General features: G+C 34.1%; 2 protein-coding genes across 5 annotated transcripts in view; one reads left to right on the top strand and one right to left on the bottom strand.

The window, feature by feature from the left end:
* LOC104369327 (centromere protein P) overlaps positions 1-26,150 on the bottom strand; it is a 149,635-nt gene that overhangs the window by 60,131 nt on the left and 63,354 nt on the right. The gene's annotated exons all lie outside the window — the stretch shown is intronic.
* Positions 8,347-26,034, top strand: ASPN (asporin). Of its 3 annotated transcripts, XM_042799749.1 has the most exons (10): positions 8,347-8,586; positions 9,471-9,505; positions 13,109-13,154; positions 14,063-14,330; positions 16,268-16,380; positions 18,582-18,795; positions 19,170-19,280; positions 21,675-21,768; positions 23,437-23,575; positions 24,856-26,034. In XM_042799749.1, exons 4-10 carry the CDS (start codon positions 14,087-14,089, stop codon positions 25,051-25,053), a joined length of 1,113 nt encoding a protein of 370 aa, XP_042655683.1. In that variant the 5' UTR covers positions 8,347-8,586; positions 9,471-9,505; positions 13,109-13,154; positions 14,063-14,086; the 3' UTR covers positions 25,054-26,034. The 3 variants fall into 3 exon arrangements, with proteins under 3 accessions (XP_042655683.1, XP_042655682.1, XP_042655684.1); XM_042799748.1 differs by lacking the exon at positions 9,471-9,505; XM_042799750.1 differs by lacking the exons at positions 9,471-9,505; positions 13,109-13,154.

Raw genomic sequence — 26,150 nt, 5'->3', positions numbered from 1 at the left:
CACTATCATATGAGCCCACACAGTTTAGATGAATTATTCTGTTACTCACTAAAACTAGAAGTAAAGTTTGATCTGTATTTCATACAGGTCTGTCTTGCATTGATGCCTATACCTGGGAATCCAGAGGGCTACCCCCTAAACTCTACTGTCCTGCTGACTAGAAGCAGACATTTTTAATTATTTTCACATTTTCATCTGGCAGTTCTGGTTCTATAGGTAACAACATTTATTTGGGGCATTGACTTCAAAGCTCTGTATTCTGAAATTGTATTTTTTTCAGCTAGGGGAAACGCTGTGTGCTACAACTAATCAGAAGACCATATTAATCTCAAGAAAGAGAGGTCTTCTCTCCTCCCCAGATTGTAGTTTCTTTTATAAACATTAATTTATTTTCTGTGGGAGGATAAAAATATACAAAACTCTGCTGGCTATTAGGAGCAATACAGTGAGGGGAAATGCTTAAACATTGCTTATTTATCATAAGGTCCCATAATTGTTGTGCTGGGCTCAAAAAATTACCTGGTGTTTGGGAGTTACAAAGGCTCAGCTATTCGCTTTTCTCATTAATGCTAAAAGCCAGTGATGTTCTTGCCTTGTGCTTCAAAGCCAGTCCTACAAGTTTGCCAGCTATAATGGAAGCCATAATGGACACAAACATTCTCTTTAGTCTCTAAAATGTACAAATACTCAACATTTGAGTCAACTCCCCAAAACAATATTCTTCCAGTCTGCTTGAGTTATTCTAACTCCATTCATTAAATGGATTTTTTTTTGTCCAAAGATTTAAGAATTAAAGTAAATTAAAGCAATAACAGTTGTATTATTTAAAATGCTCGTCTAAAAAAAGCATTTGCCTTATAATTGCTTCTTTAATGGTCTATTATGTAAGGAATTTCCTACAGCCAGAGTAAACAATTACTGTAGTGTGTTAGAATTTAAATTTCTTTTGTGTTTTATTCTTTGTACAGGATACAGACCTTCACACAGTTATTGAATGCAAACATCTGTCTAATTCATAGCTTCCAATTTAGGCTGTTATTTATATTAAAATAGCTTTGATAAACTGAGTGACTAAGACCAGCTACAAAGTACTTTGAAGCAGTTCTGTTAATTCAGAGAAAATAACTTTTATTTCAAGTGTGCAGCATTATGAGTATTTATATAGAAAACTGTAGGTTTTGCATGCAGTATTACTAAAATAAATATGTTTCTCTGTGGGAACTTTTCATATGCTAGCAATTCCTAGGGAAAACATATAAAAGCTGACTTATTTTTTCCACAAGACAGATATTTTTCTCAAAGGAGTAATACTGAACACAGCTGTGGAAATATTAGATATTCAACAACACTATCAACCAAGACAAGAATCTTCTAAGTGAATTATGTAATGGTATTTTTAAAGGATTAAAATTGACTTCATTTTTTCTACAGCAATTTCTCCAAAATCCTGAAAGTTGGCTATACCATTACATTTTATGCTCTGGCCTCATGCATTCTGTTTCTTAAAAACCTTCACAGTTAGGGAAGAACTGCCCTCGTGAATATTTCATGGTTCATATCCCCTTTTAAATGACTTCTTTATAAATATATATGGCTTGCTTGCTTTTAATGTGAGATGGTTCTCAGCTTCTTCAGTAAAGCTTATTCAGTACCAGTCTTCCAGGGAGAACTCTCTTCCATTTTTCTCCCTGCACAGTTTGGCTCTCATAACAAAGAACTCAGGAAGTAAGACTTTTCCTCTTTCAATTAGACCAATTACTTTTTGGGTCTATATAAAACATTAAAATCTACCACACTTTCTTGCACATTTCCACAGTTGAACTGTAAATGTTCCATGAAGTATTTCCTTTTGGTTTAAACCTGCCACCCACTCGTTTCTTTTGTGTTACCCTAGTTTTTGCATTAGAAGAGGCAAAATAATTATTTTCTTTCCTGATGACATACTGGTTCAAACAGACCTGTATTACTTATATTCTGTATTTATTTTGAATTCTATTTTCATAGCCTCTGGTAAAACCTTAACTGAAGGAAACACTGATTAGTTCTTCATTATAGTTGAATTAAATTTTTTTCCAATCTTCTGAGCAGAGAAGAGCCCATGGTTTCATGTGAGGAGACATACATCTTTAACATTAATTGTAAAACATATAGATATTATAATAATGAAACAAAATTATAGTCACAGTATGAATCATGTGCTAAAAAATTATCAAAGATGTAGTTTGCTTGTTTGATAAAATAAAAGTTACACATTGATAAGTAAGCTTACTTTCCAAAGTCAAAACTACTTCGTACTGTTGAGGGCAAGCCAAAAGGAAATTACCCTTTGTGGAATATAAGTGTTCAAGAAAAAAAAAAAAACCCTCTGCTTTACAAATTGTTCTACAAAAAAGATCTCATTTTCCATATCACAAGTTATTATGCAATTATGACATATGTGTTCTTTCAATTTACATAAGTATTTCCACTGACTGGTAAAAGTAATTTCTGTCATCTAGTGAATTTCTATCTATGATAAAAAGCAGTGCAAAACCATCCAAGGAACCAAACATCTTATCTAATACATTTCCATACTTCCAAACAAATACCTTTGAAAATAGCATATTAGAATATCTGTCAGACAATTCCAACTTCTCTGCTTGTTTCTAAGTAGTCTTTTAGCTTAGTTTAGAAGTTTTTATCTTCCAATTCCTTTAATTTTTTGTCAACTCTGCTGTAACACCTACCACACCACATCGCTACACTTGCAATGGCAAGGGAGACCAAGCTCACACCTCGATTCGACAAGCCATAGGCCTGCGCTGCGCCTCAACCAAATCATCATATTTGTTCAAGACTGTGGCAGATACAACTTTTTGAATACCACATACCCACAGAAGGAATAATGTCAACAATGTGTTTGTTACTTTATATATACAAGTTTTATTTTTTAATATGTAAACACAACTAGTACGAACAGCTGCAGAACCTCAACATATTTTCAGTGGTGAAAAACAGACTTAACAGCATAGTTATTAGATCTGTTACGGTATAATTTACATTTAATTTCTGTATTTGTTCCTTCTCTTCTTAGGCTTACTTGTGGTTTTCCACTACAGGTGAAATGGGACAAGAATGAATGTTAAAAATCAGCAAAAGGCTTTATGATATATAATTAATTAAAGCAAATATGTCTTTTTTTAAGTGCCAACTTGGAAAAGTAAATATAGATTACATAATACTTATGATTTAATAATAGCATAATTATGAGAAAATAATATTAAAACCATAACAGCAGTGGTTAACTACAATCAAAGCAGACTTTTTCAGAAGTTTCCCAATGCATTTAGCATTAGACCCAACTCTGCATGAGAGTTACTGCTAATGTGTCAGTGAGACACAAACAAGACCCTCCTATAACATTCCCAGGAATAAAACCTGCATCCAAGAAAACAGGCTAGGTTAATTAATATGGTAGGGAAATCACTCCTTTACAGAGATACAATTCTTCTTATTATTAGGAATATTTCTGAAAGCTTTGGTTTCGACTATTCCAAAGTAACAAATCATGTGTTTCAAAACTTGCAAACAGATTTAGTTTGGAGATCTTCCTAGAAATATTGTTACTTTTTCCATCCATAAAACAGTATATGCTCAAAGTACATATAAACATTTACAGACTAATGTTCTTCATTAGATATGGAAGTGCAAACTGTAGTCAGTTACTACATTATAAATGTGATATTTAAGGCTTCCATGTCTAACAGTCTATCACTATCTGAGTCAAAGTCATCATCTTTCAGATCTTTGAATTTCTAATGTAATATAAATTACTTCAGTTGATAAGAAAAGTTAGGAAAGTCCATAATACCAAATTAAATTCAATTATCTTTGCAGTCTAACATACTTCGAATACCTTATTTGTTTTGTTTTTGTTTTTTTTTTTTTTTTTTTCTGGAATACAAAGGACTGGATAGCCATGTTTCTTATTCCTTAAAACTACCAACTCAATGGAAACTGATGACAGCTAACACTTCAAATGTGGCCTTTATGTTCTAAACAATATGAATCCAGCAAAAGGTTGTGTATAAGAAATTTTTTTCATTTACACTTCCATATTATTCATACTGTTTGTTAAAACAAAGGGAAAAATAGAAAAAAAAAAAAAAAACAACAACAAAAAAAAAAACAGTATTTCCAGGTGATTAGGTTTGGGGTTTGTTGGTTTGGGGTTGTTTTTGTTGGGTTTGTTTGTTTTTTTTTTTTTTTTTTTTTTTAAGTGTTAAACTTTGGCACAGTAAATGCTTGATACTCTATGAGGAAATGTTGTGCTCAATCCAGCTTGTATTCCAAAACAGAAAATTTTCTTTAGAACTTATTGTTGGAGTGATTCAGTAGTTTGGCACTGGTTGCAGAGCTTTTCATTTTAACTACTGTTTGATTTTCCATGAAAGAATGTCTGGTGTTTCCAATGTCTGTAAGGCAGATAAATACCCATATTCCATAAAAATGCCATGTAATATTATCCAAACTTGTAAGTAGCATCAAAAGAAAGACTAACAACTGACATGTACAGAAACCAAAACTATTTCAAGACCTTTATTCATCAAGCAGGTTATTTTTCATCCAGAGCAGTTTCCTGATCCAGTTAAGCGCACAAACCTTTTTACAGGATCGAGGTGGGAATAAACGAGTTAGGGACTTCTTAAATTGGCATTCCCACACAGAGAAATTTGCATTAGCCCGTAGCCTAAGCTAGAACAAAGTTAAGTTACCCTCCTAAGGCGATGCAAACTATCTGCAGGGGTAAAAAATGAGATCTGTCTCTTCAGGTTACTATTTTGTCTCTCCAGTCATTCCAGATGACCACGTTCTTGCATGCATAAAACACATAAGCCTGACAATCCCATGGATGCATGTACATGCACACTTGATTTTATAGCTCTTTTTGTACATGATCTCTTTATACTGCAAGCTATGAATTGCCCTCCAATACTGCTATATTGATAATAAACACCAGGGACTAAAGACTTTGACTGCAGAATTAAACAATCTATTTTCCTGCAGTATCTAAGTCAGCTGCCAAAAATATGCCAAAAAATTATGCATCTATTAACAAGTTAATTCATGTATAATAATAAATTAATATATATATATTTACATATAAATACTGAAGAAACAAGATGAACTACAGAAGGTGAATAATAGCTTTTCTATACTCAACTAGCTTAAATGTTGTAGTTCAATTTAAGAAAAGCCAAAACTTAGCTAAAACCAAAATATGTGACTGCACTCCACATGGACTGGTTGTGAGCATGAAAGGAATATGTCATGTTATTAAAATGTGATGGACAGTCTCCAAGACAGATTTGTGCAGTTGATGTTAGATTCATCACTTTATGTAAACCACATTTATAAACAGTGCTTGAAAATGAAAAAGAACTTAGTCTGCCTTACAATAACAAACGTATACAAGATCAACTTAAAAAAGAGACTGCAATGTAAGCATTAGCCACATATGGCAGCATATGCTTGCTTGCTCAGAGATACAAAGTAACACAAATATAGTTATTTTCAATAAAGAAATTGAGATAGCATTTTATATCACTGATGTGATGTTCAATATAAAACATCACTCTGACTTTTTTTTCCATTTGCATACTTCACCATAGTGAAAGACAGTACTCTGAACCACAGCGTGCTCGATATACTCCTATTCTCTGCCTCAGAAATTAATCTCCACTACTCACAGAAGTGATGTACGCATTTTAAGGCCAGATAAAATTCTAATTTTGAAGCAATTCTCTCATTGGTGGAAACAGAAATCACTGAAAAGGTTTGAGCAAACAGTTTGATCTTGTATAAGCTTTTAGTTAAACATGTAATATTTTGCAGGAAAATACATGCATTTGCTTGCAAGGACAATACCCTCAGAATACTTTATATTTGAGAGTATCTCTCTTCATTAAGACCCCAACATCATGGACTGAACAATTGTGACAGACACTGATCAAGCTATTTAAAACACAAATCTCACTATTAATGAAACAGCAGATGCAATAAGATATCATCATTTTTCCTTTTAATAGCATCTTCATCACCTCAAATCATTTGCTTTATAATACAGCCAAGAAAGCAGCATTTGACCCTACCCCAGAAGGCTGCAGCTCTGGCCTCTGAACGGCTGCTACGCACTCCAGGTAAGCGCATTGCAGTCTTACCCCAGGAAGCGAGGTGAGTATTGACCCAAGCACCTAGCATCAAATCATTCATTTGCACACTGCAGCTTTCATTCAGAACTCCACAGCTGCCCTACTGTGCTGGCTCATGTCATGACTTTGGGTCCAAAAATTAAAGTATACTGGAAACAGTGATCCCGGAGAAGAATTCTGCAGTAGCAGTTAGTTTTTAGTAAATTGGAAATATGCTGCAAATGTTTAAAAGAACAGGCTTGTGAACTAGACTGAGAACCACTGGCCTATTTTAGTTTTTAGTATTGCTATCAACAGCTAACATCTAACGTTCTGAATCTAGTAGTCAAGAGACCTGAAAAGGTGACTTCTGGTTATTTTATTTTAGAAGGCAATTATATTCACAACCAAAATACTAAATCCATGTCTTGAGATATTAAACAGTTTCATTACAAGAACAGCATGTCAATGTAAGCAACATTTATTTCTACCATACTGATATATGGAAAAATATATGAATAGAAAAATATATGGATAACCCATCATAAGGTAAGACAGTTACGTTTTTTCTAGATACTACCATCCTAAGTGTCAGCTTCATTATGGCTATGACAAACTTTATACAGACAGGAATGTGTTTCTACCACCAGAATCAACACAAAGGAGAAAATAATAATTTTTAAAAAGTATTGATCCAAAATTGTGATGTTGCTAAACATCAGGAACAGGGAGCATTCCTGTAAAACTAGGGTCAGTTGAAAGTGCTGATTCAACACTTTACTACTGAAAGACGTGAAAAAAGAAACCAGCACATTTATATCACAACTCTCAGGCACTGCTCTCTTCTATTGAAGAGCCAAGAAAGCATTGGAGGTTTTTTTTAAACAGCAATTTAATACTAATTTGCTCAAGTAAATGCATCCAAACCAAGCTATTTAAAACACAGAGGAGTGTTTGCTCAGGAAGCTTCGGTTTCTAAATGCAGGCAAGAGAATGTAGATATATGCAATTTGAGATTTCAAAAAAGTTTAAGATCATCCTTCAGATTTTTATGTGGGAATGTGATTGCTTTTGAAACTGTAATTTCATTCCTTGGGAAAAATAATAGGGAGAATCTTTATCATCATTCATCTATGCTACTGGAAATGGAACACAGACAAAACTAAGGCAGCAGGTAACACAAGCCTTATCTTGTTTGACATGATCACACCGAAGTTTTACCTTATGGCACAGTATCTTTTTCTTCCTTAGAAAAGTAACAGTAGACGAACTAACTAATGTGCACCTTAGTCATTTTGCAAACACCACCACAGTACAAGTATATTAAAAAACAAAATTTCCAGGCTATTTTTCTGCAACAAGACCAGACTCTTAACATAGAAAGGGGCTAATTAAGGAAACAGATGAAGTCAGATGTGCATGGAATTGGATAGATATAACGTATTGTAAATTTAAAGACACAATCTGTTACATCAACTATGAAACTTGCTTTAGGTAAACTCAATTAGTCACACATTTCTGAAGAATACATAAACAGGCAGCCTATGAAAGGTAAACAAAGGATAACCCAGTTTCTAAATATTGTGATGTGCATGTCAATACGAACTATGCAACAGGGCAAATTCTCAAAGACTTTGTTTTAAGCTCACAACTTCAATTCTTATCACAGAATATTGCAAATACTGTCTGTTTTAAATAAAAGATATGCTTTGTTTCTCCTACACTAGAGAAATAAATTAACTATATGGACTAACATAATCTGATCTACAGTTTACGTTCTTGAACCATCTTCCCCAGCCAGACAGTTGTCTACTGAAATCAAGAGGTACACTTTATACATAACTGCACAAAGTCCTAATTTTATACTGTAGGCAGGTTTGGCAACATGCTGATCACTATAGGCTATTGGTTTGCTCAGCTACTGGCTCCGGTTTAATATTTCAAGTCAAGCCACACTTTTTAAAGAATAATGGCTACTGAAATCATAAGTAAGTGTGATGCCATAGCAGGAGTGACCTGAAATGGACCTTCACTGTACTTCCAATGGCCTGATGTCAACTATTATTAAACTACAGGTTTTACAAAGTCTTCCACTAGACGTCCAGAGTTAAGCCAGAAGTTTTGGCTGTAATACAGGCAGTGATGAAAAACATATGAGTGGTAACAAGTCGTCTTAATATCATTCTTCAGTATTAAGATGGGCTAATCTGAAGCAGCACTTTACTCTGGTATCACCCACGGTGCCAGGAGGATCAAGAAGCTTGGAAGTAGAATTTTTCTTTATATTTACTTTCCATTTCACAGAACTCAGCCTAACTTCCTTTTTGTCTATTTTTTTTTTTATATGAAATAACTGGACATAAAGAACTCAGGTGGATTATCACAGTGCTTCCAGGAGAATTATCAAACTTGCAAGGTATGTCCAGTTTGAATACTTCTTCTATACAAATAGCAACAAAGAATTAAGCAATAGGTTGTCAGTCACTATGTGCAGATTAATAATGTGAGGTAATTTAGTTAGAAGTACCACTTTTTTATGGAACATTTGAAAATCTACTTTGCAGCTAAAATAATTCTGTATTTACTACATATGAGCTGCAAAGATAAAAAAAAAACAATAGTGAATTATTTAACTATTAAAGACTTGTCAGAAAGACTTAATTGACAATAAAATTTTTTTCCTCAGCTATTACAATCTTTGGAAATTTATCCTACAATAATAGCAGTTCTTATAGTTACAACTCAGTGTCAACTTCCTGTAATTTAGTATTCAAGTTAGTTGTTTTTAAGTAGATATCAGCAAAGTAATTAAAAACAACACAGGGAGGAGTAAACTGTAGATGAGCTACAACCTAAAAATGTTCATAGATCATATTCAGTAACACACAAGAGTCAAGCAGTTTTCCATAAAAAGTAAATACTCTTTAAAAATAACTTTTTTTGTAAACATGCTATTCTTTATTATACTACATAACTTCAATATTGGACTATTTCTTAAAGCAGAATAATTTCTTCAGTGATCTTACTGACCAAAAAATTTCCTCCCACTTTTCTTAAGCAATTTCAGTAAACGAATAGAGTGGACAAAGAGTTAAACAAACTCCCTTTATTTCTGGAATGGGACAATGACTAATAGAACCAGAACTATTTTTAAATATAGCTTTCAAAACAGCTATGGTCTTGCCTTTCTTTGGACAAAATCTGTGCACAGTGCAATGATTTGCGTTATTAATGAACACAGAGATTTTTCTTTGCCTCTGTAAAGACCACCACTGTGTCATTTAAACATTTCCTTTTCAGAAACAATGCCATAGGAAATTTGCCTCTGCACACTGGTAAGAGAAGTGATTTCTAAATAAAATTTAGAGTTTTTTAAGTCTGAAAACTTTACCTATTAACTCCTTCAGTGTCTTAACTGGTAAGACAAGAAAGACCACATGCTGCAGGACTGGCACACATCCCTTACTAACAACATAACTTCTGTCCACACAGAAAGTGTTTTTCTTCCCATAATTCAAGTTCAGAATTTTCATGTCACAGAACTGTTGTGCATGGGAATTTTCCACACCACCTCTAAAAGGTTTTAATCATATTAACATAATGTGACATCACCTGCATTTATTTAGTTAAAAATTATAAGTAATATCCCAACCTAATAGCATAAGAAGTTTCTACCTTCCACGTGCTGTTTGGCAATATGAGTTCTGGTAAAGATCACCACAATAGTGAGAAAAAGCATGTCCCAAACATTCAGTACAGTGATTTTAGGATTGCTACATGCTTTGGGAAAGAAAGTCAGCCTTACAGCATCTCTACATGTAAAATGTACTCTCCACACTCAATTACGTCACTTTGGGGTGGCCAGTGTTCCAGCGAAAAGGTGCTGTTCAGAAGCTTTTTTTGTTGAAGTATATGTAGGACTGCTATAAAGAAGGTGTAATGAAGAGGTACTTGAGACCTCCTTGAATTTGTTACACTCTTTCTAAAACTCATCTTCAATGTTCCAGTCTGTAAAAATGAGAACGGACAAGACCAGACTTTGTCCAAGCAACACATCTGCTCAGGGTATTATTCAACTTAACACCTGAGCCTGTCTAACAGCTTGCATATGTCAAGAATAGCTGTCCCACCTCTTCTCCTTCCCCCTTTCCATTTAACCTTTCATCCCTCTAGCCCAGGCTGTTCAACCCATTCCTTTGTGCTGGCTCTGATACTCAGACTGATTCAGATTGTTCACCAGAAAAGAATGTGTTGGGTTTTTTTCTCTTGCTCACATTAGTTTTATGCTGGTTTAGTGAGTTCAATCAGCTCAGTGAACAGCCTGAGTGGAAGAGCTGATATGAGAGAACTGAAAGTGTGTACCTGAGAGCAGAATCAGTCTCAAGTGGCAGCAGTGTACCATTAGCACAGCTGCATACAGGAACTGTACTTTTTGAAACAATTAAATATTTCATAAAAATCTCATGATAAATTAATTAAAGTATTTCCAGAAAGATCACTAGGATCTTGGATTTTAAGCTTTCATTTTCTTTAATTCTCTTACTCTGGAAGTTTAAGCATGCAGAAAGTTTGTATATGTTCTTTGAGATGAGCTGCAGAGTCAGAACATTTATATTGAGACACATGAACATCTATTAACTGGGAAACTCAAAACCTCAGCCAGGGAAAAAAAAATTTAAAACCTCCATAAAATTAATTTCTTTGGAATCCATTTTTGGCAGTTCTTTGGCCAATGTAAACCTGGAGTCAAACTTGATTGCCACCCCTCAGTACAAAGTACAGTTAGCAATAAGGACTTCATAACGGCAAAACGGGAAGATGAAGCAAGGGTTTTTTCTCTTACCTAACCAAAAAATAATAAAAAAAAAAAGGTATCACAACTCACGCTTCCTTCTGTAAAGGGACTTGTCTTCAAGAGAGTTAACTCACAGAACTAGTATACATAATCAACTATCTATTTCAACACTGCTTTTCTAGAACAGTTTGTGAACGACATGTGTTTTTCAAGAGTTCAAACTGGCCACTACTCCAATCACAGCCTCAACTTTTTCATAGTTTGAAACCATAATTGTTTTTTTGAATATCTGAAAGGAAACACGTGATCTATTTGCTACAGATATAAGTATGGAAACAGCTTTTTAAATAGTTTCATGAGACAACTTCCTAGCACCAGATGCAGAAGAGCATTTCAGGAATATACATGAAAGATTATTGTTTAGGTACAGTAAAACTATGCACACAGTTCCTATCACAAACAGAAGTCAGCAGGGACTTCGAAACTAGATGTTTCAAGACATGATACATGCTATGACGCTTGATATCCTACACGCAAAAATGGTACAACAGCACTGAATAAAGCACAGAGCGTTTTGTCACTTAATACCTAGGCAGCCAGGTGAAGACTACCAACCTGAGCACCCATCTGTGAAAACTCAGCCATTAAAGCACTTTTCCAAGAAAAAGGAGAACTCTGAAGTCTGAAGGGCTTCAATCTCCTCCTAATTAATGGTATGACTAAAGTATTGAACATTTTGACTGTTTTGCTGAAGCTGAAATACAAGATTGAAAGGGTCAAATACTCCAAAGGAATACCACCAGACACAACTGCAATTATTTCCAAACAAATGTAGGTTCCACATCTTGTTCCCAGGATTGTTTATATTCCAAGACTCGTCTAAGAAAACACATTGTATAGGATTGCAAGTCCAACTATAAAGTTCTTTCTAGGAGCACTGAAAGAGAACATTATTTTGAACACAAAGGAAAATTTATGGGCAAAATATAGGTGAAGAGTCTTTTAAGAGACTGTTAAATCAGTAAAAGATATGCACACTACTCAAATGAGCATGAAACTGGAAGATTACAATAAATATTAAACTTGCAGTTATATGCTGCATACCTGGAAGACAAAAGGTATATTGTGCTTCTATTTTCGACACATATCAGGGCGGAGGAGGGGGAAAGTCACTGCATTCTTTTAGAAAGGGTGAGTTTTATGTAATCTAAATAACTTCAGCTTTTTTCTTTTTAAAGACCCAGAATCATATACAGTTACAGTGGTAGCAGCATACGCAATACACAACATTTTAATGCTGTTAAGAACCATATACAAGAAACATCAAAATTACCTTGTAGAGAAAACTGTAATACAAACAAAACCTCATAATTTTGAATACCCTTGTACAAAGCAGTGCACTCCTCTTCCTGTACATGCAGAACAATGACAAAATGCCTACATAAAGACATTTTCAGCTATAAACTTATCAACAAGCGTTTAATTAGATGATCAAACAAGAATTGATATCCATTTATTATTTCCCTAAAGAGGTCTATGATAGTCTAAATAGAAACATTTTTCTAAACAGGATATGCATAATAAAATTTATATCAGTCCCTATTGGTTTGTGAAGCGTGCTGTAGGATCCAAATGACTTCCGGAATTGGGCTTCTGAGAGGAACAATGTAGAGCTGAGGACTGAATTTACAATCTTTGCTCACCGAGTTGCAAAACATCCTGTAGCAATTCTTACTATCTCTGTTTTCCCTTGTGTCTAGTTTTATAGGAGTATTTGGTCAAGAATATAATCTTCAGACTAAAATCAGGGTATGTAGAAAATATCTAAGGGTTTTGACCCATGGATCATCATTGCTCAGGTAACACAGTATACTGCAGGACTGGACTCCTGGTTTTCCCAGTCAGATGGGAAAAAAATCGGGTAAAATTAGAACTCAGAGAAGTTGAATTAAATTTAATGAAAGAAGAGCTGTAATGAGACAGGATCTGCCATATATTTCTAAAGACAAGTTCGGTTTCGAAGTCCTTCATAACTGGTGTATTCTTCTCAGTAACATCAGAAAAAAAATAATTGTAGCTATCAGACATGGGGTTTTCTGCTTTGAAGATGCCCTGACTGATCCAACATCTTTTTGTCTTCCAGACTGAAGGACCTTCCATTACACAGGAAAGATACTTTCAAGTTACAGGTAATCTATGAACGCTGATGTGTTTTATGGCATTAAAATCTAGCACAGCGCAATTAGAGCTCCTTTCAGCTAGTTGCCTAGCTTTCATGTACAGGCCCTAGGACAACAAAGCTGGGTTGAGAAAAAAGATGTTTATTAAAAAATATGCACACTCAAATATTGGTTTCCCACTGTGTTCTGGATGTAGTTTAAGTTACTGATTTCAAATGACACAGATTCGTAACCAGCAAGCCCTTGTCAGAGACAAGAGCCTCATCAAATAAAAGTCATGCACAACTGAACTTGCATTAAAATAGAGGTGAACTTCCATCTTATAGCAATAATAGTAGAATAGCTGGAATTTGTGAAAAGCTGTTGTCAGAACTGAAAACTATCTAACTTTCCAGATTAGAATAAGAAGTGTTAAAGTGTTTAGGGAGTATCGTGATGAGTGCATTTTATATACTGTTAATCAAGTATTTCCCAATTTTCTAGCTACAAGCAATGCATATATGCCAATGTATCCCATTAAAAATATTTTTTAATTAAGAAAGAATAAAATAACTCCAATTCCAAATTCTGGTAAAATCTACTACAAAAATTACATTTCAGGCTTTGAAGTAAATTAAAATCCTGTTTTTTAAACTCATCTAAAAACCTCTGAAATGGCATTAATGTCTGATGAATTAATACTTTAATAGTATTTATTATAACACATAATTTTATAATAATAATAATATATTCAAAATATTTTTAATATTGTTCATCCTTCATGTACCAATTAAACCTTAATATTCATAATACATCATTTTTCAGGACCAGAGACTGTAGCAGTGAGTGAAATAAACATTTCCACACCTTTACTTGCTGGTTTGTATTCACCAATTCTTGTGTTTGGGTTGTTTTGCTTGTTTACTGTCCTCTTCAAGATCAGCCATTGTGATTAAGAAGATATGAAAGAATACACGCTTCTTCTCTTCTTGGCTTTGTGCTCTGCCAAACCCCTCATTGGTCCTTCATACTTTACACTAAAGAATATGATGCTCCAAGATATGGAAGATGATGATGACAACGATGATGACAATTCTCTATTTCCAACCACTGAACCAATTATACCACTAATTCCTTTTGATCTCTTCCCAATATGCCCCTTTGGATGCCAGTGCTACGTGAGAGTTGTCCACTGCTCTGACCTAGGTAAGAATAAATTTGTGTGTCTGTTCTCTACCAGCCTCTCATTTGGAGAATTTGCCTTTTACAAGATTAATTTTAGAGCTCCATAAATTGCACACATACACATATTCCCATACAAGTAATTTTTAAAAAGGATCTTACATATTTTCAATTAGGCTTGCAAACCATATCTAATTTGTGTCCAGCAACTAATTTGTGTCCAACACTTTTTACAATATGCTTTCCCAGTTCATGTGCATCAGTTTAGAAAATTAATAAACTGCTAGAGCCACCTTCCATTAGCAGTGACTTCTATTGATAACAGCATAAAATGAAAAGGCATTTAGAATATGTAACAAATAACTGTAAAACTATTTAACTGAATATTTATTGGTGTTAGTAAGTACATATAATCTGCACAGCTTTTTATCTGCTAAGAGAACAATCACCAAATGCAAAACTGCTTATATTTACGTTTTAGATCACACATGCTCCTGTTTCATTTACTTCCATGATGTTATATCCAAACAGAGGAGCACAAAAGTTTGCTGTTTTCATTAGACAAGATATTAGTCCCCTCTGTCAAAAAACACTGTGGCTAAAGTACTTCATTCACAGTTACAAAGCAACAGGTCAAATGACAAGAACATATCAAAGGGGAAAGAGGCCATAAATAACCCACACGGAAGTTTAACACCAGCGCATAAATGGGATACAAAGTATCTGTTCAGCTTAACTTCCATTAAAGTGCCTGTCACTGGTAACTTTTTAACCAAAGGCAAATCTGCTACTGTCACTGTTGCAGGCAGATACTAGTCCTAAATATGAATTTATTATTAATCATGCTGATTTGAATTAGCAGTCATCAAACTTTTCCCATGATTCAAGGTAGTCAAAGGACTATGTTCCTGCCACTAACACAGTGACAATGACATTCATTCTCATCAGAGCTTTGCCACCATCCTAAACTTAATTCTAGACTCTTCATGTTTTAGAAACACTGAGTCAAGACATAAATTGTTGTTGTTTTTTTGTTTTTTTTTTTTTTTAAATGTGTCATTATTAAGGAATCAAAATAAACTCTTGCTGACAGCAATAAGCTGTGGTTATTGCATCTGGTTTAGAGATTGCAAACACCCTTACTTGAGTTAAAACATAGAAAACAAAAATGTATTAATAGACTTCATCTTTAAATAACTGTAACCTATTAATTATGGAATAACTGTTAATTACCTGGACCAGCATTTAGTATTTGATGCATCAGCATTTTCATTGAAAAGAAAATTACTATCCCTTGCTAGTCTCTTCTGCTGATTCAGGATCTCAGATGAACTGAAGTGGTTTTGCAACTGAACAATTAACTGGACTGGGGAATTTATACAACTGCTAATTAAGTATTGCCAGCTGAAAGACCATCTTTTGTCCACTTTTACCAAGAACGCACATTTCCCAGCCCTGATGTTAACTGTATGGCTATGTAAGAAATTGTGCCAGTACAACGGCTAGGGCAGTGCAGAGGTAGAAAGGAGCATTCAAGCATCGAGCAGAAATCCCTTATGGCCACTGCAACAGCCCCGCTGCTCGCACAGGAGCACAGCCCCCCGTCCCCCAAGGGCCGCTTTCACCAGGGACTGAAGCCATTTCCCTGGAGAGGAACCGGTGCTCTGGGGCTGCTTATCTCACAGATGCAAAGAATCGCAGTGAGCAACCCGTTCGAGCTTTTCACGGCCAGGGGCAGCAGCAGTTACTCCTCAAACTATCCACATATTTTGTCGTACATTCTTACATAATTAGTTCCTCTCATTATCAAATATTCCCTTCTATTCTTTGCTTTACGGCTGTTTGTATCTTCTTTCCCACCATAATAAGCACTGGTATGGTGTTTTGCTGTTTAGCAGTTAATTTCTTTGGACTTCTATACAGGCACATAATGTTTCTGTTTTTGTCACATACTTAAATAGGTCTGACATCAATACCTCGCAACATTCCACCAGATACTCGAATGATTGATCTTCAAAACAACAAAATTAAGGAGGTCAAGGAAAATGATCTCCAAGGACTCACATCACTTTATGTAAGCTTGCTGTTTTCTAAGTTTGAAATCTTATTTAGCAATCTGAAATATTTTGATACTTTTAAGACACAAATGGTATTTTTCTTCTATAATAGTATCCATAAAAATACAGTCTAATGCCTGCATATTTGACTGCTCCCATATAGTAAGAAGCAAATTTCTTTGAACTGTAAGAACTATGATACTTTCTATAACGTCCAGAGAATGCGCCATATGTATCTCACCAAAAAGATCCTCAAGATTTCTTTAGTCCTTAGCATACACAGGAGCATTCCTTACATTTTGAAGGGTGCAAGACAAATGCTCCTTTTTTTATTTGCTTAGCTGTAAAGCAGTAGAAAGAACTTAATCTCACAGAAGAACTAGAACGGTATTTCCTGAGGCCATTTTCAAAGGCACACAGCTTACAACTAACACATACACCTCTGAAAGTAATGTTACAAATCCAATTGACCTGAACAGAACACAGGCCAACACTGAATTACTGAAACCATCAGGTGCTTTACTACTAATTTTTAATATGCTCAAGTATGAATGTAGAGACAGGTTTTAATATACCACTGGCAACCGATGAATCTAGATATTTACAGTACACAATAATCCCTTTTTATAATGAAAGAAATTAAGAGAGTTTCAGAGGCCTGGAAAGGTAAATTAAACCTGGTTTGGAATACTTATTTCCATAAGATGTCATTCTAAATCCAGTATCAATGAACACTGACAATTTTTAAATTGTCATTGTAAAAATTACAAATCTGTTCCACAAGTTATAGCAAACTGACATTCTATTCCACATGAGAAAGATGTGAAAAGCACATGAGGCTAACATCAAACAAATCCTTTTCCATCATACTTGGTTTCTGAGCAAGAACTGAAAATCTACCAGATCTAAATGTTTATGAATGAGCCTGTTAATTATTATGGATTAAGCTAGAACAGAAAAAACAGGAACCATATAAATTCCTTGTTTGCAACAAAATATTTCCAATTCCCCTTAAGTGTCACATATCTGGGTTCAGAATGGTCCTAACCACCAAGTTGGGGGTAAACACAGTAACTGTGGTTTATATTCAGTATCCTATAGAACAGAACCTATAGAAACTAACCTGCAATGACTGAGAAAGTCACTGGAATACATTAGCAATCACCACATTATATATTAGAGTCACCACTCCACTATGTGATAACTGAAAACTCTGAGCTCTCTTGATTTTTCTCACCAGTTACTTTGTGGCAAGGCCTAAGCTTTTACTGAAAGCAAAGTTCACTTTATACAACTTGTCTGAGTACTAGTCTACTTAACAAAGGCACAGATGGCAACTTGGATCAGGAAGAAGCATTTCCTGTTTATTTGCTTAAGCTATCCTCATTTTTCCAGGGACAAAAAAAAAAAAAAAAAAAAAAAAAATTCTGTTTTGCTCTAGTTTTTTTCCCTCCATAATTCCAGAGAGCAGATGACTTACCAACACCTCAAAGAAGTAAAAAAGGAACGAAAATGAATAGTCTAGGTATGGAAATACAGAGGTATGATTTGACATGCAAAATAATTTCAGATAACTCATATTTTGTTGTCTGTAGTAACTCTTTACAAGTTCTATGATAACACATAGCAAGCAAGAACAGAAAACTGTCCCCCAAAAAAGGACTAGTTTACTATACAGAAGACAGAGACTTAAATTGACAGGACTTGATAAATTATGGCAAAGAAGATATAATTAATGTGTGTATTTCAATTGTATACAGACATTAACTTTTAAGAAATTCAGATTAAAACCCTGACTTATTTTGCAGCATTATGCTGAAATAAAAGATGAAAACCTGAGTTTTGAGAATTTATCTGCATTAAGGAACAACAACAGCAACATAAAGTATATAACCCCCTACAATCCCACAAAATATCTGAAGACAAACACATTGTTTTGCCAATTCTTCCCACTGTCCATCAGCACCTTGTTAGTTCTGACTAGTTTTTCCTCCACATTCTAGATGATGCTCCAGTCTCCAAGCTCTTTGGGTTTTTTCACAATCAGTTGAGATGCCCAAAGTATATACAAAGTGCTTAAGTTTGGTATGGTGGAAAAATAAAATATTTTAAATACTTAATTGATGAATTATATATCAAATCCATAACTTACAATTCATAATTGTAACATTTGTGTATACAGAAATTTTCTTTGTATTGCTCTTCCCTTATCTCATAGGCACTGGCACTGAACAACAATAAGATATACAAGATCCATCCAAAAGCCTTTCAACCAACAAAGAAGCTACGACGACTATATTTGTCCCACAACCAGCTAACTGAGATTCCAACAAATCTACCAAAAACTTTAGCAGAGCTCAGAATTCATGCTAATAAGGTTAAGAAAATCCCCAAGGACATATTTAAGGGAATGAAGTCTCTACATGTTTTAGGTAAATCTAATTAAGTTAAAAACATCTTTATCAAAATTGCAACATACTATATATAATTTTCATTCAAACATTTCCCCAAAGTGCAATTTTTTCTTAAAGAAATATCCATGGTTTGGTAACTATATTTCACAATTTAATGTCTATGTGAAGTTGCTACATAGTCAAGTTCCTGGTAACTCTGCGAGCCAAGTTAGACAGCCTTTATTCACTGAAAGCTGTCACTCCTATTCCTCAGAACAGGTAATCAAAGCTAAACATTAATTAATGCTTACAACATCAGAATTCATAAAGAAAATTAAGTCAACTGTTTATAACTGAGTCTAACATACATAAAATTCCTATGCCATAAATACTTTTTTTTTCCCCTTCGACAGAGATGAGTGCAAATCCTCTTAACAATGATGGAATAGAGCCAGGGGCTTTTGAAGGAGTAAACATCTATCATATAAGAATTGCAGAAGCTAAATTAACTTCAATTCCTAAAGGTATGCATCATTTTACCTTTTCTATTTTACCTATACCAGTATACACCTAAATAAAATGCTTTAATATAAATATGATTATTAAAATGTTAATAAATTCTGGTTTGTATTGGTCTTTAATATCAACCCCTCTCCTACCTTATTTTTCTTCTTGCACTTAGCATCCAATTCTACATCTCAAAAGTGTGTATGTACATTCACACCCACTTGTTCTCCAGCCCCCGTGACCTGCCTTCCCCACAACAGGCAGTCCACTCCTTTCTGACTCATCCAGAAACTATTCTCAGGTGAAATCATGTAAAGAAAATTATAGTAAGATGTCACTCATATCTTTCATATCAGCCTCTCGAAAAGCCTTACAAAGAAAGGATAAACCCCCCAATGTTTGATCTGGGTCATAAGGGATACAAAATTCCCAATTCCTTTATGCATTTAAAATGAAACCCCAAAATGTCTAACTTCAATTCTTAATGTTTCAAGTGACTCTCTAGCTCAAATATGCTCTGCAATATAAACACCTTAATGCAAAACCCAATACAACATTTTATACATCTTCTGATGGAGTTTTGTTAAGTGACATTTAATATTAACATTTAAATTAAATGCAACATACTGCAAAATTAAATCACTCCTAAAACAATTAACTAGTGATGTGGGAGTAGTAACAAATTAAAATGCTAACTTGACAAATCACTGACCTCCATACACAAAAAAGTAGCACAAAGGAACTTGCTACAACACTCTACCTGCATTTTCTGTAGGTCACTGCAGTATTTAACCAAATTCTCATGATTTTCAACTGTTCAAAACTACTAGCTAAGAGAAAAAGGGAGGAAACAAAACATAATACCATATGTTTATCATTCATTAACTTACAGGGAAACTAAATGTTGGCCCCCAAGATACTTATTTCTGGATCATTCAAGATAAAGAACTTGTTTCTTACTAAACTTTATCTGTTCCTGTAGACAGATATGTATGCAAAAGAACCCCTTGTAGAAGAGAACACTAAAAAAACTCCACAACAACCAATAAAATCAACTCACCTCAATTGTTAAGGTAATTTTAATATCAGAAACTATCTGGCTGCCTATGGTAACACTCCCCAACATATACACACACAAAAAGACATTATTCTAGTATTATCATACCACCATCTCTTATCACTTATCCCAAAAAAGACATACATAAAATGATTCAGATTTTGTCTTAGTTACAGAAAAATTTCCTATAAGGAAACACAGCATGAGGTCCAATATGTGGTGTCAAATACATAAATCATAAACTGGGTTTCATGGTGAACACATTCTACACAAATGGAAACTAAGTTTGTAGATCCTTCTATTCGCAAGTGTTACAATAACACAAAAAGATTAAAAAAATGTAGCTTAAAAATGCATTTAAAATCTAAAAGGGACAGACGGGTAGTCCTCCCTCTTAATATTGTAACTCAGATACAAGCAGCACCCAGCAGAGCTGTAAACTGGAACAAAGCCCAAACAAACACCAGATTCTGTCAAATGGCATAAAGACAGACTGTAAGGCATACCCCTTTTTCTTCAGTATTGTATATTGTAATGTTACAAGAAATAGCAATGGGAGCCGTGCTCTTCTGAGCCATATCAGCAATAGAAACATGTGGCTTGTCATGCTTGGTGTCAGGGTGCCATCTAGACAGATGCTAGCAAAACTGAACAGAAGGTCAGCAACTAGAAACTTGTGACTATCTTTCTCTGCCCTCGCTAAAAGGATATTGTAAAAAACATTCCCCACCACCTAGTCCTTTCACTGACAGGGTCTGAATTGGGACTATTTGGTGCCACATGGGAAAACATCCTGCATATCAGCACGGGAAGAGCATACCACGTATCTCATATTGCTCAGAGATTTCTGAAAGCTTTCCTCCCAGTTCACACCTTAGTAGCTCTAATAGCACAACTGTTACATCGTGTGGAAGAATATATGTATCTACAGAAAACTGTCACTGGTGCAACAGGACTAGGATTTTGACTACCAAAATAATTGCACATAACATATCATCTACATCTTTGGCAGGTTAACCAAAAGTACATGAAAGCGATTATAAACAAAGGTAGAAAAATTATACCAAATTTTGGAACTCTGAAATCTTAGCATATGCACTTTCACATCTTAACTTTTTTTAAAGTTACTATTTCAAACCAATTTATGTTGTTTTTTTTGTTTGGTTGGGTTTTTTTAAGTAACACACTTGTATCTAATACCCATTTCTTTGATGCAGACAACACACACACACCCCACCAACATTCTTCACCCAATCCTGAACACAACAAAAAGAAGCTATTTAGAACATAATAAGTATTCCAACAAAAATAAACTGGCTTAGTTTTTTCATACTGTGCATTTGTTTTTCATCAGAATTGCCCTCCAGTCTACTAGAACTTCATTTAGATGACAATAAGATCACAACAATCGAACTTGAAGACTTTAACCGGTATAAAGATCTTCAAAGGTAAAATTCCCATGCAGAATGCTTTTATCTGATAAAAGATCAGACCTGACAGGATCTTATTTTTTATTTCTCTTGTCAATGGGAGGAAAAAAAAATTAAAAATTAAGTGTTTTAGTAAGAACTGCTGTAAATGAGATCAAACGTAAAAAGCAACAAAACAAACCAACAACAAATAAAAAAAAAACCTGAAGATCATCCTTGTTCTTACGCATCTTGCCTACAGTTCGCAGTAGAAGCGTATGTTAAATTCTTACCTCATGGCACCTGGGTGTTGTGTAACATAGCATTGCTTTTATATAATATCTCCTGATGTGCTAGTAGTAATATGCCTCAATTAAGCATCACACATATTTCTCATACTCAGAACATACGAACCTTTGTGGTCGCATAATTTATGAACAGTATTCAGTATTTTTTTCCTAGCCTGTTCCCTGTCAGGACCAGGCATTTTAACTCTTCAGTTACTCATCTCACAAATCATCCCCCAAAATGATGCATGCATCAACAACAACTGATTTTTGTTTTAGGAACAAAATGCCTCTCCTGCAACTAAATTTATAGGATATAAGAGTCATAATAGGTTTTTAATTCCAGAGAAGGCCTGAGTGTACTGGAGGGAGACACTCCATATACACCCTAAAGAAAAATATAATAGGATGGCATGAAGAGGGAAAGTTAAGACTTTTTTTTATATGAACACATGGGAAAAGTGGTAAATTGTAAGAAAAGATAAATTCACTTCCCGAAAACTAGTCTGAGAGAAATACAGTAGCTGGTGAAGGAAACAACTTGAGCACTGTTTACAAATGTGATGGGGTATAAGAAAAATTAAAAATGGACATTTTGAGGAATGTAGCTTTGATGTAGGACCAAAGGAGGAGGTTATTTCTGTAAAGCTCAGTTAAGTACTCTGAAAATATGGCTGAGCAGCACTGAATTTTGGATTTGCTAATAGAAATTACTATCAAAGGAGATCTACTGAACTGCATTTAGATACCAACTTCAGTTTCTGAAGAAATCAAAAAAGAAAGGCGAAAAAGGGGATTGCAGGATGCATGGAAAGAGCAATTCCAAACTGTTCTGTGCCTCTACCTCCCGAATCATCTTCCTAGCAACACAGGGTAAAGTCTTCTAATAAAAATATCTAACTAAGGCCTAAATTAAGGAAAATGTGGAATTAGAAAAGAAGGTAGTCCTTTCTTCAAAAAAAATACGAAGTTTTTACTAAGCTATATATGGAACTGTTTCTTTAAGAGATTTGCTCTTTGCCTATTTAACAAAACACTACCTTTTTATTACTGCAAGTATACTTTGCAGCTATACTACTTGATAAAAGGGCACAATTTATTTCACAAGCAGATTGGTTGATGTTTATAATTTTAACTCTTACCACTAAAAGTAGAAAATCTGCATGCAAAATTGGACAATTTGTCACATCAAGCTAGCTGCTGTCTTTGAAGGGGAGATTAAATAAAAAAAAAATATTTGTTAGATAAATAGTGGGGTTTTTTTCTATCAGAGGTAAGATTTCATCATTTTTTCCCCAATTGTTTTTATTCCCCCACGTATACACCTATGTATTTCAATCTTGGAAAAAAAAATAAAAAAAGTATGCTTTTCAATGCTGTTGTCAATCTTTAATTAAATGTTCCTTGTACTGTTTTCTAGGCTAGGCCTTGGGAATAATAAAATCAAAGATGTGGAAAATGGAAGTTTTGCCAACATACCAAGTATACGTGAAATCCATCTTGAAAAAAATAAGCTCAAGAAAGTTCCTCCTGGATTACCTGAACTGAAATATCTACAGGTCATATGCTAAACTTAATAGAAAGCTCTGCTAGTCATGAGTTGTTTGACTTTCACACTGCCATACTGATTAGGACATAACTGAAAAGCATAATTAACTGTCACATATATTTTGACATGAGACTCCTACTAGGAAAACCTGAAATCAAATATGTACTTAAAGAAATAAACACCAACAGCAGGAACACTCCCAGAAAAAAAAGGAAAACAACATGCTACACCCATAAAATGTTTCCAGAAAGTTTGTTACAGATTTGTTATAGTTTCCGTATTACCAAGCCAGAGTGGAAATTTTTCCATTCCCATGGTGAAAAGTCTTAAGTTCAAAGTAAATTATTTATGAGGCTGAAATGCTGATAAGATTTTAAAGTTTGTATTTAAAACTAGATAAGTTCTGCAAGAAAATGTTTTCAAAACACATTTATTTCCTGAATTCTGGAATATCAATTAAAATTATTATATGTCTTATAAGATGACATATACCTTAGGATACTGAGCTGAACAAAACTTGGGGAAACATGAAGAAATGCACAGGTGACAGAGCAAATGATAAGCTATTCGGTAAAAGATTTTACCTCTGAATTTGATTTCTTTCCACTTTTCATTTCACTTTCAATTAAAGGAAAATCTTTTGAGATATATATTAAAAAAATAAAAACACCAAAAAAACAAACCAAACCCACACAAACAAAAACACAGCAAACAAACAAAATCCAAACATCAACTTGCAGTATAATGTGACATTAGATATACAAACAAAAGAATGCTTTTGTCATTTTACTTAACAAATTCTTAACTGTACTATCACAAGCTCTTTTTTTTTTTTATTAATTTAAGCTACCACAGCATTAGACTGATCTATTCCTATAACCATACTGACAAATGACTCCCAATATCAACTTTTCTAGAGATTAATTTTTAGAATTTATTAAATCACTGAAATATATGCATTATGGGAGAATATAATACTGCATCATTACAATTCTTACTATAAGAGAACATAAAATTGCATGTTAGGAAAATGTTCCATAACAATAGAGTCCAATTATTCTGACAACACATTGATAAAATACCATATAACTTTTTTTCTTGTGGAGAGACTGTGGCAGAAGGGAGAAATTTTTTAAGGATTTTACATGAATTTTTAATTCCCGTTACTATTAAGGTCTGCACCCAGCTGATCTTACTGCAAACCTCAGTTATCTATATGCCAATGGATGTGTAGATTTTTTTCCCATTTACATACTAACTATTATATTTTACTGTTTCTTATTGCTGCAGGTAGTCTTCCTCCATTCTAATCATATTGCAAAACTGGGAGCGAACGATTTCTGTCCAACAGGAAGAAGAAAGAAGAAAGCATTATACAGTGGCATAAGTCTCTTCAATAATCCTGTAAAATACTGGGAGGTTCAGCCTTCAACTTTCCGTTGCATTTTAGCCAGAAACAGTGTGCAACTTGGAAATTTCATCAAGTGATACCAAAGTTGGTCATTTCAAAAAGCAACTTATCCAAATCAATTCTATAATACTTGAAATTTGTAGAAAAAATGCAATTTTATACTATTTAACCAGTTTACAAAGTATTTACTATTTCAAAGATAATTAATTAGAAACAATATGTTAGTAGGATCCATTGTATTATTTGACAATGTTCAGCCTACTTTTGAATAATTTAAACAAAAGCTTTTTTATCTTACAGAAGGACTCTTGGAAGTGGAACTGGAAACTGTATTTGATGTTTCCTTTTAGAGATGTTAAATTCTTTACTGAAATTACATAGTTTTGACATTCTTTTTTTCAAATAAATTCTAAAAACAAGTGGAAGCTACTTTTTTGACAGTAAGGACCTTTTCTTCCACCAAAGTGTTGTAAGAAAAGTTGTAAAAAAAATTACCAGACTTCAAGGACAATTTCTTGTGCAATTTTTGATAATCAGCAAAGATGCAATGAAAAGTTACAATATTGTGCAGTCTTTTGGCTCTAAACTAGAACATATTTTTATAATCTCTTAAGTGACATAAAGGCAGGTTTCCGATCAAGAACTAACACACAAAAAAACCTTTAGAAGTTTTTGGTACTATTTTATTGCAACTTTCAGAGGGAAACGTCCTTCAGCGTTTTGCTATCAATATAATTTGATGTATTCTGAACATAAAAATGTAGGATTCAAGATTTAACATATGCTTAAGCTTAATAGGAATGACTATTAAACTCCCTTTAGGCCAGCACAAACATTCTTTTATATATAACAATTGTAATCATGTTTCTCATTTAATTCTTTCCTCATTTATATTTTGACATCACACGGGTTAAGAATCCCTCGTTAATATAAGTACCTTAAAACTGCTGACTGCAAGCAGATAGCTGGAACTCAACTTCCCTGACTTACATAGGTCAGCAAATAGAATTCTCAATACTGACAGTACTGTATAAAATGGATATTTTATATATCTATTTAGTGTATATTTGCTATTGGGATTCAAAATAAATTAAATAAACTTAAAGAATACTTGCATTTGTACCCTTGATTACAAGACAGTTCATGTCAAAACATTCAGAGATTATAACCAAAC

The sequence above is a fragment of the Tyto alba genome, unplaced genomic scaffold (genome assembly GCF_018691265.1).
Source record: "Tyto alba isolate M040663 unplaced genomic scaffold, T.alba_DEE_v4.0 Super-Scaffold_3, whole genome shotgun sequence".
Taxonomy (NCBI): domain Eukaryota; kingdom Metazoa; phylum Chordata; class Aves; order Strigiformes; family Tytonidae; genus Tyto; species Tyto alba.
The sequence above is the reverse complement of the archived record's forward strand: the minus strand, read 5'-3'. Positions and strand labels throughout refer to the sequence as shown.

Bases quoted from the DNA above. Each gene is read 5' to 3' on its own strand.
- ASPN (XM_042799750.1), top strand. From the start codon at position 14,087: ATGAAAGAATACACGCTTCTTCTCTTCTTGGCTTTGTGCTCTGCCAAA. The intron at 18,796-19,169 runs GTAAATCTAATT...CCCCTTCGACAG, and splicing joins GAAGTCTCTACATGTTTTAG to AGATGAGTGCAAATCCTCTT. The intron at 21,769-23,436 runs GTAAAATTCCCA...ACTGTTTTCTAG, and splicing joins CGGTATAAAGATCTTCAAAG to GCTAGGCCTTGGGAATAATA.